This window comes from Pyrgilauda ruficollis, unplaced genomic scaffold (genome assembly GCF_017590135.1).
Source record: "Pyrgilauda ruficollis isolate IOZ18807 unplaced genomic scaffold, ASM1759013v1 scaffold3, whole genome shotgun sequence".
Taxonomy (NCBI): Eukaryota; Metazoa; Chordata; class Aves; order Passeriformes; family Passeridae; genus Pyrgilauda; species Pyrgilauda ruficollis.
The window spans coordinates 10,260,878-10,279,050 of record NW_024524377.1 but is presented as its reverse complement, the minus strand read 5'-3'; the positions used below and the strand labels follow the sequence as shown (position 1 = coordinate 10,279,050).

The following is an 18,173-nucleotide window of genomic DNA, read 5'->3' as shown; positions in this document are numbered from 1 at the left end:
TTTCTACTGTAGTTAGAAATCCTCAAAAAAAGAATTTTAGCACACATTATTTATGTGTTGTTTTCTGACAAATGTGGTTGTAATCTATTTCTTATAATTTTAAGAAAGTGTTACAAATTATGTAAACACACTTTTTAGTAGTTTCAAGTAGAGTAGTTTCAATGTAGGTGTATGTATGTGTACTTTGTTTCATACATACAAGTGAATGTGCAAAAAATATTTTTCTAATGCTTCTGAATGTATCTTGATGCAGAGTGAGTGGCTGGATTTTGCAGATCTTCATGATAAAATAGCAGTTGTAGTGTCAAATGAATAAAATTGTGTAATCCCATAAAAACAAGCAAAAGTAAAATAATAAGAGAAAATGTAATACCTATCCTATATATATCCTACTTAGTGCTAGCTGTAATGACAGCATTTATGGATTAATTTGTCTGTTAAAAATTAAACACTTTATGAACTCCCTTCATAAGTGCATAATCAAAGCCCTCTCTAAATAATCTCTATAATATTCACTGAGAATGTGACTGTTTATTCAAAAGGGAAAATGGGAGTCCAAATGTCATCTCTAATTTTCTTTGCTGTGGATCATAAATTATGTGGGAGCAAACTCGTGTGAATTTGGGGGCATTGCACAATGCCAAGTACATCAGTGATAAACAATAACCTCTCTTTTTAATATTTTAGCCGAGCTGGGAGACTACAACCATTCAGAAAACTTGCCAGGCTACCTCTCAGAATATTCTTTCATCCCTAGCCAGCCTCAAGACTTTGAAAAAGAAATAGCAAAATTACATCAGCAGCACATGTAAGGATTTACATCAGAAGATAATGACTTTGTCAAATCCTGACTGCTGATGCTGTGCTATTATATTAAACAAAATAGTATTTTTTCTTAAAGGTTTTGGGGTGGGTGGGTTGTTGGGTTTTTTGGTTAGTTGGTTGGTTTTGGTTGTTTCTTTTAAGATAATGTGATTTTTCTTTTTCTAGATTAAATACATGTATAATAAATACCATTGATGGTCTGTACAAAATATGAGTATCTAAATTAGTGAAATAATGAACATGTTAAGTTAAAGGTTCTCTGAAAACAGTATTTGTGCATATTATGTTGGATATTAGCTTAGCTGGATATATTTTATTCAAGATTTTTTTTTCCGTCTTTGGGAATGTTCTGAGCATAAGGGCTTTGCTTTCATGATGCTCTCACCAGTAAAAGAGTTACTTTAGATGTAACAAAGTCCTTTTCTTCAATATCTGCTCTTTCCTGCGTGTGAGTCTCTGACCTTTCAGAAAGAGGAAAAGGCAATGAAGCAATGGAAAATATTTTTTTTTTCAGTATGTAACATTGTGGTACTTTCCAGTGATGGCTCCTTCCTATTTTAGAACTTAAGTGCCTTTGGTTAGTTAAATTTAACAAAATGTAAGCAATATTTATAAAACATTTGCTTGATCAGGTCATTTTTGCTTTCAAAACTGCAGAATGTTACCTTGAACTTCAGACAAAGGCTTAGAAAATTCTCTTAGCTACATTAAAGACATTTGAGTGATTTGAGGGTAATTTAAATTACCAATGCCAAATACAGGACTGTAAAACTAATTTCCAGATTCTAGGGCTCCACAAACATTTAAATGATAAAGTACATTAATATAAAATGTGTTGTGGGCTCTTGTCAAGACTTCTGTTCTTTTGGAAGCATAAGTACTTTTCTGTTAAAATTTTTGGGTTACAGTCTGTTTATCATAAGAAAGGAAATTCAGATTTCAGGGTGGGGATAGAAGTAGTAAAATGAATGCAGATTTTCTGTCTGCACTCACTTGGGGAGCCTGATGTGGGAGGTCATGTTAGAACATTTCTGATTTAGCTGCTTTCTTTCAGAGGGTTGTCTCCTGCAGAAGCAGAGTTCAATTATCTCAATACAGCACGTACCTTAGAACTTTATGGAGTTGAATTGCACTATGCAAGGGTAAGTTTGGACGAACTAGTGTAATGTAAAAATGTATTCCTCTGAGATTTATGGAAAAATACACTTCTCTTTTTGTGAGCCTTCCTGGCTTTTGCTTACAAGAGAAAATAAAAGAAAAAAATATTATCCTGTTAGGTGCCTAACTGGGATTTGCTGATTGAATATCCACTATTTCACTATAGAGAGGCTATTTCTTTGCTTATATTTGTGCTTAGTTAGCTCTGTTTTAATCAGGTTGAGCTTTGTTGCCTTGAATCCCATCTTCAGAGTTCTGTAGCAGGTGCTTGATTAATGTGCAAAGATATTTCAAGAAAAAGGTGCTGCTCAAATATGCTTACAATATTGTTTGTTTTAGAATCTCTCCTCTCTGTGTTCTGAGATTGCAATTTCCTTTCAGGTAGGAATTAAAGTTGCTTTTAGTGTAGCAAATGCCAGGCCAGTCTATTAGTGCTGCTATTCACAATAAACCAGAATACTCGTATTTATTTCATCAAAGCTGGTGTAAGACAGAAGATCTAGCTTGAGAAATTAAAATTTTGTGGTTGCTTATAAGGAACTCTGAGCAAACATTCAGGTTTGTCCTAAATAGGAGGGAATAATTTAATTTTTTATTTGTCTTATTACAACACAATTATTTCCACATTATTTTGTTTATTTGGAGAGGGATGAGAATGAATATATATGAGGTTTCAAAAGATATTTATACTGTTATTCAAGTAATTTTCTCTTTTTTTTAAAGGATCAGAGTAACAATGAAATAATGATTGGAGTGATGTCAGGTGGAATACTAATTTTTAAGAACCGCATACGAATTAACACCTTTCAGTGGTAAGAACAGCTGTTTAATGTTTTTATTTGCTGTTTCAAAATATTTTTACCACTCTTAAAAAGTCCGAAACTTATGTTGTTTTGTATCATGTGGAAATTATTTATCTCATGTGCCATGGGGAATTCTGCAGGGGGAGTATGTCCTGGTGTGCATGCTGTGCTGTTAAACAACTTTGAAACTCTAATGAAACTGTAATGAATTTCAGTACTCTTTTTCTTCAGGATGTTGTAAGCATACTTTACGTTTAATTAACTATATAGCCAGGGCCAGTGTGGTGGTCTAGCTTACAGTCTTTAAAGAGACAGGTGAATTGAAAAATATCAACCTGGAGATTGACTGCTCTGACCTGTTTTGTGACCTATAAATTAATTGTAGTGTGTGCTTGAAATTTAATGTAGTTATGGTACTTGTGAATAACTGAGGTGGAGCATTCAGGATATTGTCATCTCTTCATCTGTAAATAACCATTTTCATTATATGATCAAAAAAAGTGCATTTAGTGCAGAAAATCTTTAAATCTCTAAATTCTTCAGAAGTGCTCTATAACCTCTGTGGTGCTCTATAGAAATTATGTCACCTTTCTGGAAATGCCTTTCTTAGTTCCTGCAGAAGTAACCTTCCCTTGGTTTCTTTTGCTGGTTTGGAGTCCACTTTGACAGCCTTATTGCTTGTGTTGCTGAGTTGCTATGGCTGCATTCTGAGTGGATGAAGCCAGTCATATAAGATTATCATAGCAGACATTAGTTCACCAGGCACAAAAGCTGTTCGTTCAGGAGAAGTGATCAGAACTTTTCATTTGCTACTGATTTTGCATTTTTGTTTGCTGCTGATGTGTGCTTGTTATTTTCTGCAACCCCGTGAATTTCTGACATATTCTACTTTTCTGTGCTAAGCTTAGTCTCAAGGTTCATTGTAGGAAGTTACATATCTTGTGGTTTACCAAGCTGAGAAACAGTGTTATTGGTCGAATGTTAGTTGATTTTTGTAGAGAAAGAAAAAATGAAGCTATATCGAAGTGTTATCTGCAGCCAGTACAACTGAATGTGCTGAACATTTTACCTGTATGCCTTTGAAGAAAAGTAAGACTGAGCCAATTACAAAGCATTTAAATTTCCGGTCTTCATGGTTATTGGGTAAACTAAAACTGGAGCTTTCAATGATAAACCTGAAACTGCTGTACCAGTTAGTCAGACCTGCCCTTATAATAGTGACACATTCCAGGAAAGATATCCTTCATGTGGTGAGAGTTTTGAGATGTTGGAGCCATTTCTGGGCTAAGGCTGCTTTATAAATGGAATGCTGTAATAACCAGGAAGGTTTTATTTCAGTCTGATTTTACTGCTGTTATTTTTGGGAAAACAGCAATAGTAGAAATAGGTCCTGTAAATCACACTGGTAAATTACTGAGTACGTACAAACTAAGTCATAATTAAGCCACACGTCACTAATGGAAGTTGGAGGTTTCTCTGGGTTCTGCTTTATATTGTTTGTATGCCAGGGATGCTGATCTAAATTCTTAGTGTGTTTTCTTGTGTGTGTGTAATTACCTAAAGAGTTCTTTGTATTCAACCATATCAGCTGACACCAGGGATATGAAGACTATAGTTCCAACATAATTGGTCTTTACAAAAAAAAAAAAAGGAACCACCCTTCCCTATTTCACCTTGTTAGAGACTTTCTTTTGCTGCAAGTAATAATCTGAAATACCAATTTCCACAATATAGCTCAATAATAGACGTATTACCCTTTCTTTCTATCCATACTTCTTTTTGCTTCCACTTATTCTTGTTCTTATGCAGCTGAAGTTGTGTAGTGTCTTCCTAGTAGCTTTATAAGTATAGTAGATATTTGGATACCTGTTTTTCAGTACTCCTGAGTTTTCAGACAAGTGAGAGGATAGAAATGCATGTATGTGGGAGGAAATAAAGATTTAACTGTATTGCTTAGAGAAGACTCAAGTAAAATGTCTTTGCCCTCTCACTCTTAATTTGATATTGTATCTAAATTTCTTTTTATTAATGTTTTAATCATGGGGAGAAATTAAACAGGAGGAAGACAAGTGAGAAATAGAGGAAAACAAAGGACACTGCCTTTTATCCATGTGTCCTAACTTGATCTTCCTGTATTGTATATAATTCTTCCTTTCCCTAAACTTTGCTGCCAGGCACAGAGACCTGGGAGTCCAAGGAGATTGAAGACCAAAGGAGAAGATCATGGAGTAGGTCAACCTTTCCTTTGTTACTAGACCACCTGTTCAGCAGTTGGAAACGTGCTTTCCTTAGCCTGTTGTTTGTGGTTGATGTATCTCTGGAAAGCTTTGCTGCCTTTTGCGTTCAGTGCCAGTTGCACCTGCAGTTGAGCTGTGCATCTCCCTAGTTCTATCCCTGAATGATTAGGTGGCACTGTGTTCCTCCTTGGTCATCTGATCCTGCTTACATATCTTATACACTTCTTTTTGTGTTTGAGTCCAGTCAGCAGTTCTGAGTGCATCTTGGCTGGCCTCTTCTCATGCTTGCATGTTTTCTAGCACATCAGGATTGTTCTGGATTGAGAAGATTGTCCTTGAAGACTGACTTACCTGTCCTCTGTTCCTGTGACCCAAAGGCAACTCCTGTGGGATTTTGCCCACCAGAGCTCTGAACAAACTGGAGTTCCCTCTCCTGAACCGTGGTTTAGTCTGCTGCATCCCTCCGCTTCCTTTCAGATCTTTAGCTTTGCCATCTCCCAGCTGCTGGAGCCAAGTTTGTATTCGGCTAGTAAATCTGGACAGTCCTTTCTTGTTTGTGAGCTGAGCTATCAGGAGAATCTTCCCTGGGTGACTGGTCCAGAACCTGTGTCAAAGAGGTCTTGCTCAAGAAATTTGCTGGATTGCTCATGTCCTGCCTTATCACCCTCCCAAGGGTTGGGGTGGCAAAGCCCTTCTGAGAGTCCGGACTTAGTATCTTGAGATTTCTTCCATGTGTTTGAGTACAATCTGCATTTTAGACTAGGATTTCAAATATCTATTCATTTTAAAAGATATATTTTATTATTTAAGATGTCTGAAGTGACTCTAGATGGGAAAATCATACCAGAAAAATAATATTGGTGCCTGCCTGTTCTTGTGCTTTTCCTTGTGTATACAGCATTGCCAACAGTGAAAGAAAGGAAGCATAGACAGGATGCCTTTTCCTTGGGCTGAGCGTGGATATGCTCATTCAGTGCCTAGCAGGCTATTAGCAGTGCATAGGAACTCTCTTATCTGCTGTATTTTTTTTAATAGATGGGAATCAGCTTTGCTGAGTCATTTCTTTGTACATGAATGGTGGCTCTTTTGAGTTGAGTTAGACCTTAATGGGTAATGTTACAGCTTTGAGTCTGTTCCAAATGGTTTCAGGCTTAAAAGTCAGCTGACCTCTCTCTGTAAGCCTAAATTATGGGATGACATTAAAACCCTGTATGTATTATTCTTATTCTCTTTGAGTTTGTAAATCACCAGGGGTAGTAATTTCTTTAGCAGAAGAGGAAACCCCAAAGAGTGAGAGATAGTAAATGTTTTTATAAATGGAATAATTCCTAAGTAAATCTGATATGTTTCAAAGTGTATGGAGCTCCATTTTTAGAAAAGGTATATAATAAAATGTTCTTTTAATTGCACTGTGCACCAGAGTGTTAGAAAAATTAGTAATAACATACTTGTTGATTAGCTGCAGCCTAAATAGTCTAATTTTTTTTTTCTGTTTTTCCCATAGTCGAACTGTTAATAATCACTAGTGTATGGCCTATCCAGCAAGTATAAGAGCCATCCTACATTATCCTTAAGCAGGTTTTTGTCACAGGAGGTTCTAAGAAGATAGATGCATTGCCAGGGAAATAATTTGATTTCAGTAGATAAGATATAACTCACCTTTAAGTTTCAAATCCTTGAGAAACTAACTCTGATAGCAAGAATATGTTAAGAATTTTTAACAAAAACCCAACTAAGAAATAAAACATTTATTAACTGTTAAACTAATGGCAAGGCTGGGAAAGAAAAAAGAAACGGGAAGAGATGTAAATAACGATAACTTAAACCGTAATGTTCACGGAGTGTCTTTATGTTACTGCAGATACAGACTCTCCCAACAAATTAGGACATCCCACTTAGGTTCGTGCTCTGAATGATCCCCTGGAGAAAAATGTCTTTATTTGATTTACTTAAGAAGATAACGTCTATATATAGATATCCAACTTAGGTGTCTGTTAATGTTTTGCTTCTCATCCTTCCTGGTCTAAAGAGTTTTTTATTCAGCAAGTGATAAATATGCAAACAGTAATTCCAATCAGTTTGCGGGATTTTATCAGTTGTTCGTTTTTCAAGTAACAAAAGTTACTGTGTTTTTCCTTTTACAATTTGAACCTCACTTTTGTTCTTGACCAAAGTGATACTCCTGTATATTTAATAAAATATATGGACTATCCTAATATCACATTTCATTGAAGAAGTGTGTCATTCGATTGTGATGTAAATACAGCCTGTCTTTTCCCATTTTGTATAACTACTATTAGAATGATCATCTAAAACAGTCTGGAATTAGTGTCAGTATTTCATATGTTTATAGATAACCCGAAAGGTGAACATATCTGTAGGCATATTTTTCCCTGTCATGTGATGTTGTAAATGTTGTTTTCTTCCTAATAGTGTGATCTTTCTTTTAAGGTTGTGAGTCCTATCTCTGTGATTAATCTTATCTTAGCTGTTTTACTAAAACAAGTTCTGGTTATATTTAAAGACATGTAGGAACATAGAGAAAGAATGTTTTTCAGGGATCAGGTGAAGTTCAAAGGATTTTTTTCATATTCTTAGGGATAATGAAAGCAGCCTGAGAAAAGAGAACATCTGCCTGGAATGACCTGAGGATAGAAAAGCTCTTTGGGCTTTGGAATGGGGAAAAGATACCAAAATTAGCAACTGCCTTGGGTTTGGGATGTAAACAAATGAATTTGATGGATAATGTAAATACACAGCTCATATATTTCAAATTATACAAACTATTTTATATAATCTTTGATATCTTATTTTTTGTCCATGGAAAGGAAATCTGTTTTCTCTAGAAAGTATATTTTCAGTAGTTGTATTTAAGCCTTTAACCATGATTCAGTATATGAAATGTTTTAACATTGTGGTTATGTTTTTCATTTAGGTTGAAGATTGTAAAAATTTCTTTTAAGTGCAAGCAGTTTTTTATTCAACTTAGGAAAGAACTGGTGAGTACTGTCTTAAATTTGATCTGAAAGCAGTGACATTTCTTCTGCTGCCTGTCTGCATTATACTGATTGAGACTATGTTGATTATTTGTTTTTTCTGCAATTAAAAGTCCAATTTCACCAGCATTCTGGCTCTTTCATGTTTCAAATAGACCATTACAATGCTTTATAAGTTTTCTTTTTCATTTGATTTGCCTTCTATTTTAGATAGTTCTAGTTTTACATTTGTATGCAGGAAATGTAACTTGTTTATGTAAGATAAATGTGGAAAAGGTTGAAAGTGAATCAATATTATATTTAAATTTAATGAAAAAACAGACTCAAAGTAAAGGTAGTGCTTAGTGCTGCTTCAGTTGTATATATGCTTGTAAATTAATGTTTGATAAACATGTTGATTTGTATTATTCAGATTTGGTAATACATGATGACTTTATTATTTATATTTAAACAGGGAAGACAAGAATTTCTTTGTAGTTTTAAATTGCATATGGTATATTTTTATGCCTACTTCTGAATTTCTTGTTGAAAAGGTTGGAGCTGAGTTTTTCACTGCTTGAGGTGTGTGTTTGCTACCCCATGAAGCACCACAGGACCACAGAGCATTTAATTCAGCAAGAAATTGATTGTTCTGTGCCCCTGAGAGATGAGCTTCCATCACAGACATAGCACTGGGGAAAGATGGAGGAATTTATTAAAAATATGACTACATGATTAACTTGTCAGCTTATTTAGGAGGTTTTTTTGCAATTCTTACATCTGAAAGGATTTACTGTGAGCATGGTGAGACACTGGAACAGGTTGTGGATGCCCCAGCCCTGGCAGTGTTCAAGGCCAGGCTGAACGACCTGGTCTGGTGGGAGGTGTCCCTGCCCATGGCAGGTGGTTTAGGATTAGATGATCTTTAAGGTCTCTTCCAACCCTTAATGTTCTATGATTCTGTGATTTGAGGACCTGAAATGCAGGGTTACAGACTAGATATAAAATATGACTCTAGGCAGAAATGCATCTTGAGTACTGTAAGGCTGTTCCAGGTTTCGAGGCAATATGGCTAAACAAGAGAAACACCTGTTCTGTCGAGTCAGGCCAATGGCTGGTGACTGGTACTAGTGCTGAAAACAGGAGTATCTTAAAAGGATTATCAACAGGCGTATCTTAAAAGCAGATCTTCAAAAATCATGAAGTGCGCAGGTCTGTCAATGTGAGCAGACATCATGCAGCATGAGCAGAAAAGTACTGATGCAAGAAAGGTGGAGGGGGAATGTTTTATTGGGGTGACACAGCATTTTTGTAAAACCCCACTGGAGCTACGGACTTCTTCTCAAAGGCAGGCTGAGGTCAAATTTTGTCATGATACCAGTGTGTGTCACTTCCATTACAATTGCAGGAAAGTTGTATTTGCATGTGAGATGAGAATTTGGGTTCTTTTTGGAATTCAGAAATTATGGACTGCAGTTGTTTCCTAAATTAGAGCTTGATGAAAATGCTGTGGTAGCAGAGTTCAGGACCCTGAAGATTAAGATACCTAGATATAAAATAGGATTGGGTACTGTGTACTTGAGTATTTCCTCTATTTTCTGCAGAAAAGAAATCTGCTTATAATAGAAGGTAATACTAAGACAGCTTTCTCATCTTATTTCTCTGTTGCTTTTTAATACTCTACATATTGTTACTTGCATGAGAATGTAGTTTATATAATTAATGTAATTTCTCTTCAGAGACATCTTATCCAAGCCAACAAATTAAAAAGCCTTGTAGTGTTTTTCTTTAAACTTTGTGTATCAGATGAAAACTGGTGGCAAGAACTTAATTTTCATTTATTCCAAGTCATGAATATCTTAAGATCAAAGCTCAAATTTGGCTTCCAAAGAAGTCATACTTAAACTAATTTTTTAATCACAGCTAATATTAAAATTATTGTTTCCAGAGTTACTTTCCCTGACTAGATTCATAGGATAAGATTCATCTCACCTATATTCAGCTTCAGTTAGGTTAAAAGAACATATTTTCTGATTCGTGCTACTTGGCTCACCAAAGCTCATCATTACATTTCTTCTGTAATAATCATGTACAAAGGCTGAAACATCTTGCCAGAACGGGAAGTGTGTTTTAGGATGGATTAAGTTGTTCTCTGGTGGTATATTCTTCCTTTTGCTTTTGTTTTCTCTCCCATTAACAATAAAGGGAGCCTAAATGACTCTCTTTAGGCAGCAGAAACTAGGTGAAGTGACTCAGTGATTGCACATTTGGTATGTAAAATATCTCTGATCTAGTGCTTTGAGTGCATATTTTAAATCACCTATTTACGATATGGCAGGGGAAATACATTCATGGTATGCTGATGATGTGTTTCAGACTGGTGTGTAAATATATAACAAATTGTACATCTGAGAAACTGCATTTATTTGAATGCAAAGCTGAGATGCTGTAGAATATTAAGTTACTGGACTTGGGAAAGGAATTTTCCACTGGTTTTATTTTTTCCCAACTGGGCTGCATACACTTTTATATAATTCTAAAAGATATTTTTGAAATACTTCTAATAAGTGTTGAGAGCTTTTAATTGCAACTGTCCTCAAAAGTGCAAGTGCCTTATCTTGTAATCACCTATTAAATTTATTCGCTGACTTGGCATAGCTTGAAGGCGTCAACATAAGTAAAGAATTATTTGCCTACTTTTATTAGATTATATCTGTGTTTAAATAAATCACTTAAATGAAGGGAGATGAAGCAGTTGAATGTCACAGTCATTTTCCAGTGGTAGTGTAATACAATTTTGAGTGGAAGCCGGTGGAGTATTCTGACAATCATATGGCTGGAGCATATATCTGCTGGAGTAGGTTTTTCTCCCCATTGTTTTTTTTATTATTTTTTGGGGGAAAAGTATATTGTATGTAGGACTTCTTCATCCAACATTAGAAGCCCCCTGAGCCATTACTTCAATAGCATTTTTCCATCTTATCTTACTTTGTTCTGCCTGCTCTGTATGCTGCTTCACTTGCATCCTTTGAAGCTGCTTAAGAATAATTCAGTAGTTTCGTTTTTCTAGATGTTTCCCTAAACTTCTCTGGTTCTACTTAGTTGCACTCTTGGTTGTAGTAATATCAATAGCTGGCATCAAGCTTTTAATGCCATCCAGCATGTTTTTGTGGTCTTGGTTCTTTGACAGCCAAAGAAGCTGTTGAACATTTTCTTTTGCTCTTTTAGAAGGCAGATGTCCATTGAAAAATTACTTGAGTCTGGAACTAAACAATATGATAGGTTTCTGGCCATAACTGGTTTCAGTGAGTGGCCAAGATAATTGATTTTTTTTTTTTTTTTATATTATAGGTTATGTGCCTGAATTTTGTGCTTTGAATTTTGTCTGACTCCTTTTGACTGACTTTTAGAAAGAACTTAGTCTGAAATCACAAGGTGGTGCATGGGCTTATCTGCTCAAGTACATATTTGATCTTAAGTAGCACTGGCATTCATTAGATGCCTACTTGATTGCTTCCTAACCCTGTCAAAGTTTGTGTATTGCCGTTTTTTATGAAGAGCAAATACTGCTGGCAGAAGTATATTTGCTGCATTTAAGCTTTCACAGGACTTTTGCCCCCTATTTCTGGAAGATGTTGAGTGTAGGGAGCATCTGCCATTATAAAGCACAAGTCTTTTTGTCTCTCTGAGGTGGGATAGGCAATTTCTGCTTTTTTTTCTGGGATTTTTTCCTTGCTTAGCCAAAGTAAAAGGGTCTCATTAGAGAGTGAGTTTTTCAATCCAGTTTCTTTCCTGAGCAGCAAGAGATTGGAGCAGTGCTTTGGAATCACTGTTTTAAGGCAGGCAGAGGTGGGTTTGAATGAATGGCCCCTCTCAAGGTGTTTATTCAAGTACTGAGCTGTTCTGTGTGAGAGGAGCACCAATATCCAGTCTGCTTTTTAGTTGTGTTTGCATTTTTAGTAATAGGAATCACAAAGATGACTTGGACTTCACTGTACCCTACCTCTATTTGTCTTAGTCTAGTTTTGTGCTGGGGCCTGGAACTTCATTGCCAGTAGTGCATCCCAGCTGCTTCACTCTTCCTCTCCATGGCAAGCAGACTGTTTTCCTCTCTTTAATAAAAACCACAGACACAATTAGTAAGATAATAATTTTGGATCAGAATCCTGCTGTGGCTCTCTGACACTGTCTAACACTGATCTCAGCAGACATAACCCTCTGAAATGCCTGCATGTCATTATCAGACCATAGAGCATATGCATCTTGCTGGAGCCTTGTGCTGTAAAAGCATTCCTTGGTTTGCAGGGCTGCAGTATAACTGTCCTGTAACTTTATGTGCTTTCAGCTGAAGTACCATGGATATTACAAATGTCAGCTTGGGGTCCTTTGCTGAGCCCACATTGATTCAAGCCTGCTGTTTCCAAGGAATACAGGGTCAGCCTTTCTTTAAATCCAGCAGTAGAACCAGATCTTGCACCCCAGAATTATCAGCTAAGATGAATTTCAAGTGCCCAAGTTACACTGGAATATTACAGAACCTTCAAGGGTGAATAGGGGAGGGATGAGTGCGCTTAGGAGCCGATATCATATATTATTCTTTGCTTTAAACAATGTTTCCTAGCTGTAATTGAGATGAAGGGTAGGGTTTGAGGATCAGTTCTCCCTGCACTGCAATGAAAGCTTTAAAAGCTATGAATAGAACTATTGTTAAGGTACCTTTAAAGCTCTAGCACACCAAGTTCCTGTGAAAGTGCTGTCTTGCATTACAATTAAGTTGATCTTGCTGCAGCTCCATCTCATCCTGCCATACCAGCTCCTCCTTCATGCTTCATGTGTGATCTACTGATCAGATGGTGGAATGAGATTCAGATTAGCTCGTTTTCTGGAATACAAACTAGGGGAAACAGCAGGTTATATTTTTTTTCCCCAACCCATAATTATAATACTTTGAATGACATTAAAATGCATGATCACCAGCTCATATAACTTGTCAAAGTTTCTTTTCCAACTGTTTAAAAGGCTGACAAAACATGAAAATTTGCTACATCATGATTACTTGTTGTTAGAATCTAAAATCTTAGCTGTTTCATCCTTTACTGGATCGAGATGAAGGCACTCCGTAATTATACATACTTGCTCTCTTGCAGAATAGTAATCTACCTTGTTTATATTGTTTGACTTTTATATTTTTGATAAAGCCTTTTATAACTGCATAGGTAATGGGCTTTATTTCTGTTATCTTGTTTCTGATTTCTAATTTTTAAACTGTTCTGTTCACATGTCTAGAAAATATGGGGAACAGTCGGCAATACTTGCAAATTAAAAACAGATATAAGTAATCTTTATAATTGAATTAAAATATCAGAATTTAGGTTCTTGAATATAATTTCGTCAATTTAATCAATAAGTAGTTAGAATTTGCTGTTTGTTTTAAATCCATTTTGTTTTGCCCTAAATATTTCCTGTGGCTGAAAATAGTGTCATTCTTGTTTCTGAATACAATACTGGGGAAGAATTGCAGGTCTCTGTGCCTTGTTTTCTCAGCAGATCTGAAGACGAGCAGACCAACAAAAGCTTAATTTGCAAAAGGACTTTACTACTAAGTTAAATCAGTTAAGGTGTGCAAAATGTTGGGGAGAATTTAGTACTGTGAAGAGAAAGAAAAATGCTGCCATTTCTGGCCCTACAGAGCTTGTTATCAAGCTCTCTCAACAGGCAGAATAGCTTAGCTTGCTTTGCCATTTTGCTTCTTGCATTTCCCAGGAATCTAATGAATCATTTAGAAGTATTTGCTGTCAGTTGCTCTTGAGATCGATACCTGTTCCCAATCTCCAATTGCGACATGTTCATGACAATTCCTCAACTGTAGTTTTGAACAGAGAGGCACATTGTCTTTGAGCTCCCAAATCATGGAATTCTTTTAATGTAGTTTGGGTCATACCTTTTAGACTTGTTTCTATATAACTAAACAGACTGTTAACCTTTGAGCAGGCTGTTTTTAAAACAAAAATAACTCAGGGGAACAAAAAAAACTTATTTAAAGAAATTGTAAAGGTATTTCAAAAGGGTTTGTTGTACATAAAGTTAATAGAAAGTTAGAGTACCACTTCAAAAAGCATTATTTAAAAAATACCCTAAAGCCAATAATATTTCTTAGTTTCAAAAAGAACTTTGAATAATTCTTATCTAAAATACATTTTTCTCATTTTTTAGCATGAATCTAGAGAAACATTACTGGGATTCAATATGGTGAATTACCGAGCATGTAAGAGTTTGTGGAAAGCTTGTGTTGAGTATCACACGTTCTTCCGTTTGGACAGACCACTCCCGCCTCAGAAGAACTTCTTTGCACATTATTTCACTTTGGGTTCCAAGTTCCGGTACTGGTAAGTGCTGATTTGAAATATATGGGAAAAAGTATGAGTAGTGAGCTCATCAGTAAACACAGGGAATTATCAAGAATCCACATTAAAACATAATTCAAGTAGGTTTTGAATCCTGCAACTGTTCCCCTTCCCTCTTGGCCTGAGTTTCAAAGGTCACTAATTTTTTAAGATAGCTTGAAAATATAATTATTACATTATTGGTGGTCATTATTGCACTAATGTTCTGAGATTGTCTCCCAAGCTGCATTTCTTGGCCTGTTCTCCTGCTGGGTTGTTTATCTTAAAAATGTTGTCTCACAGCTTTAAAGTCTTTGACCTGGTCTTTTAGAAAACTGTTGAATCTCAGATACTGCATGCAGCAACAGCAACAAAACAGACCTAAATAAATACCAAATAAAAATCACTGAAAAGAAGCTTGTACAAGTAAAGCCTACTCATCTACATGTATACAAAGAGGAACTGGGTGAAGATAAAGAACATACATGTTCTGTATCAAACCCAGAACTTCAGAAAATGAGGAGGAAATTAAATCCATAACCTTTAAGGATGAACTTAAAATAACAGGCCAAAAGCTTGGAGGTGCACAGAATGACTGTGGAATAACTATAATCCCTGTAATGCTGGAATGGGGGGTTTATACTTTTTATTTTAAAAAAAAACCAAAAACATCTCTGTTCAGTGACTGAATTAACTGTCTCTGCAAGTAATGCAGAATGCCAGTGGTTTAAATCATGCCTGAAACAGAGAATAACAGAGCTGCTACTAATCATCCATCTAGAATGGCAGCAGTGTCTGTGACGTACAAAGGGACATGATGAAAAGCTAGAAAACAGAATAACAGGCTATTTCTGTCACACTTGTGAATTGCATAAATGTATAAAGAGGAAAGTAATTCAGTGGCTAACTGTTTATAGCATCTGTTTTTGACCAGCATTCACAGTACCCATTTGAGAAACAGCATTCTATGATCCTGAACAGTGTTTTGAGACTTAACTCAGTGTTGCTGTAGAGAATTTCAAGGAGCTTTTTCATTTCTGTAAGGATTTTGAACCTGAATCATTGTGGTTACTATTACAGAATAGCTCTTTGATGATGACATTCAACTTAAGTTAACATAAGATGAAAAGGGAAACTGCATAAAAATGAAGAAGGTCATTAAAGTTGCTGGAACAGCCAAAAGGCTGGAATTTCTGCAAGTAGTTTGAGAGCTTGTTGAGAGGCAGCATAACAGGAATAACATGGCCCACAAAGAGAGGTGGAGGGCACTAGGCTTGTTTAATCTGGTGAAGAGGAAGCTAAGGGCGAGTTCAGCAGCAATCCTAAAGCTACTTCAAGGGTAATGTCAATACTGATGGACCCAAAGGTGCTGGTAACAGGCAGGTGAGATTTCACCTTAAGATTCTGGGTGGACATGAGGCAAAGTGTTTGGGATTTTTAGGGCTGTGTTTCTGGAACAAGTTACCTGGACTGGCTCTGGGTTCTCTGTTAGTGGAGGCTTTCAAAAGTCAGCTAGACAAAGCCATGGCCAGAGGTGACCTAGTGTTAGCAGGAAATTGGACTAGAGACTTCTAGCCAACATCTGTATGATCAAAAGGAGTCAGTAAAATACAGGTCTTCACACATCCAGTAGTTCTGTAATATGAAGGTGGAAATAGCTGATTCTTTGGTTTCGTAAATATTCTTGTAGGAGACTCTGCTTGTTCTGAGGCTATTAATGGAGAAGTGGCTACAAGAGCAAGTGTTGCTGGTATCTTGTCACCAATTCTTAAGTGCTGATAGATACTCAAAAAATGTATTTTTTTTTCTAGAAGAGAAATAATGAAATTTTATAAAGAATCTTTGATTTGACACAAGACATCTGGTCGTATGTGAAAAGTCAGCAAGTTTCAAGATCTAAACTTAGTTTTGACAAGTTGCATAGAAGAATACAATCCTGATGTGCTTATCATGTAATTTTTTTTGGTTATTTTGCTAAACTAAGTAGCAGCTAAGTCACTAGCAATTCAGGGAATAGTTTAGGAAGAGCATGGAAGAGATGCTGTAAGTTTTTAATAGTGGCTATAACAGGAACTATTATTAAGTGTTTCCCAAAGATCCAAGCAGAGATTTCTTACTGCTTTGGATAAAAAAGCATACAGAAGGGAAAGCTTTTGTTACATCTAAAATTATTTGGAAAGAAAATCTACCAAATGCTTTTTTAGGTTATGCTGTACTGAAGCTAGGGCAATTGCTTGAGCATGACTGAAAATAGAATTTAGGCATTTTGTTGAGATGGTTCAATTTAAAAAAATAAATTGTTATTTACTCATATTGGATTTAGCGGTTTGTTTTTGTTTTGCTTTCCAGTGGGAGAACAGAGGTTCAGTCTGTGCAGTATGGTAAAGAAAGAGCAAATAAAGACAGGGTATTTGCAAGGTAAGTAGTTTGCATTCCTTAATATTTCCCCATTTATATATCTAAAAAACTCAGGATAGGCTTCAGTCTACACAGTTTGTTGTTACATGTATTAGCTCTCTTTGTGCTGTTTTTACTACAAAGAATGGTCTCCTGCTGTTAAAAGACTCCATTAAAATACTGAGTTAATGGGTATTTTTGTCTGTAATATTATCTTGCAACTGTACACATGTATTTCCTTTAGAAATGAGTACAGTGAGTCTTACTTGTGAGAACAGCTTTATCACTGTAGTCTCTGTGAGGCATTTTACTATGAAAAGTGAGCTGCTTCTGAAGGTATTTGGTCACAGAGTAGCTGGCTAACCAGGAAATATATTACTTAATTTTATTCCAGGCTCCTGGGCAGTTTCGTGATTGCAATAAAAGATTCAAAACATAAATTTAGTTATTTCTTCGGAAATTATGATGCTGTTTTCTAAAGTAAAGCAGCTGCTACATCCACCTGGCAGTTTGGTCTGATCATTAACAGAATCCTTGTGGGGAGGGGGCAGCCCTGTCCTTTTTTTGTGTTTCTACTTTTACCAAGATCTGAAATGTCTTTTACCCCTTAAGGAACTCTGGAGTTCAAATTTGTGCTTGCAGATTTCTAGTAGTAAGTCCAGCAAACTTTCCAAGTGCCTGCAGACACTGTTTCTAAAGCACTGGTGAATTCTGCCTTGTTTTCCTTCCCTGTCTCTACCACTTCTTTCCCTCTGTGCATTAGAATCTAATTTGGGTTTTAGCTCAGCCCACCATATATAGATAGCTCCATGTTAGGTTTGGGTGCAGAAATGCTGTAACATGCTGGTTCAACAAGGAGATGTTATAAAACCATTTTTTCCTGTGTAAAATTCTTTTTTACTCCATTTAATGTACTTTGGGAATGTGAGTGAACTTTTTTTAGTACTCGGGAGACTCAGCCCTGTGACAGGTGAGCTTTACTTCATTAAATGACAATTGTGGATCAGGTAAAAATTGTTTTTCTTGTTGCACTCTAAACTTGGCAATTCCCCACAAGTCAGGAGAATAGAGGAGAGCTGATAGTTTGTTTTAAGGAGTATTTTTATCATTTCAGAAACTCTTATGCAGTAGATGGCACTCTTCCCTTTGCAGCGAAACCCAGAAAGGGCTGCTGGGGGTCACTTGTAGTTTATAATATATAGTTGGATAAAATTGATGAAGTCGATAAAATCAAAAGCCATGGCTGGAACTGCTCTTATTTTCATAAATCTTTTCTTCTTTTAGTTCATAAAATGCTTGGCTCTCCCATCCTCAGGAATTTGGTTTTTCACTGTTGCATTTTTATTAAGAAATAAAGCATTCTCATATTTTTTGAGTTTCTAAGAAGTGTTGATG

The 18,173-nt window shown here is 36.1% G+C and overlaps 1 protein-coding gene across 4 annotated transcripts in view; it reads left to right on the top strand.

Annotated features, from left to right (window-relative positions):
* The window catches only part of PTPN4 (protein tyrosine phosphatase non-receptor type 4), a 107,400-nt gene that overhangs the window by 54,212 nt on the left and 35,015 nt on the right, over positions 1-18,173 (top strand). For all 4 annotated transcript variants that reach the window (XR_005955565.1, XM_041472865.1, XM_041472864.1 and 1 more), the window contains exons 8-13: positions 688-808; positions 1,880-1,967; positions 2,707-2,795; positions 7,959-8,022; positions 14,212-14,384; positions 16,731-16,799. Coding sequence is in view for 3 of the 4 variants with exons in the window: in XM_041472865.1 (XP_041328799.1) it covers positions 688-808; positions 1,880-1,967; positions 2,707-2,795; positions 7,959-8,022; positions 14,212-14,384; positions 16,731-16,799 (604 nt within the window). In the remaining variant the exon portion in view is untranslated. The remainder of the gene's footprint in view (positions 1-687; positions 809-1,879; positions 1,968-2,706; positions 2,796-7,958; positions 8,023-14,211; positions 14,385-16,730; positions 16,800-18,173) is intronic.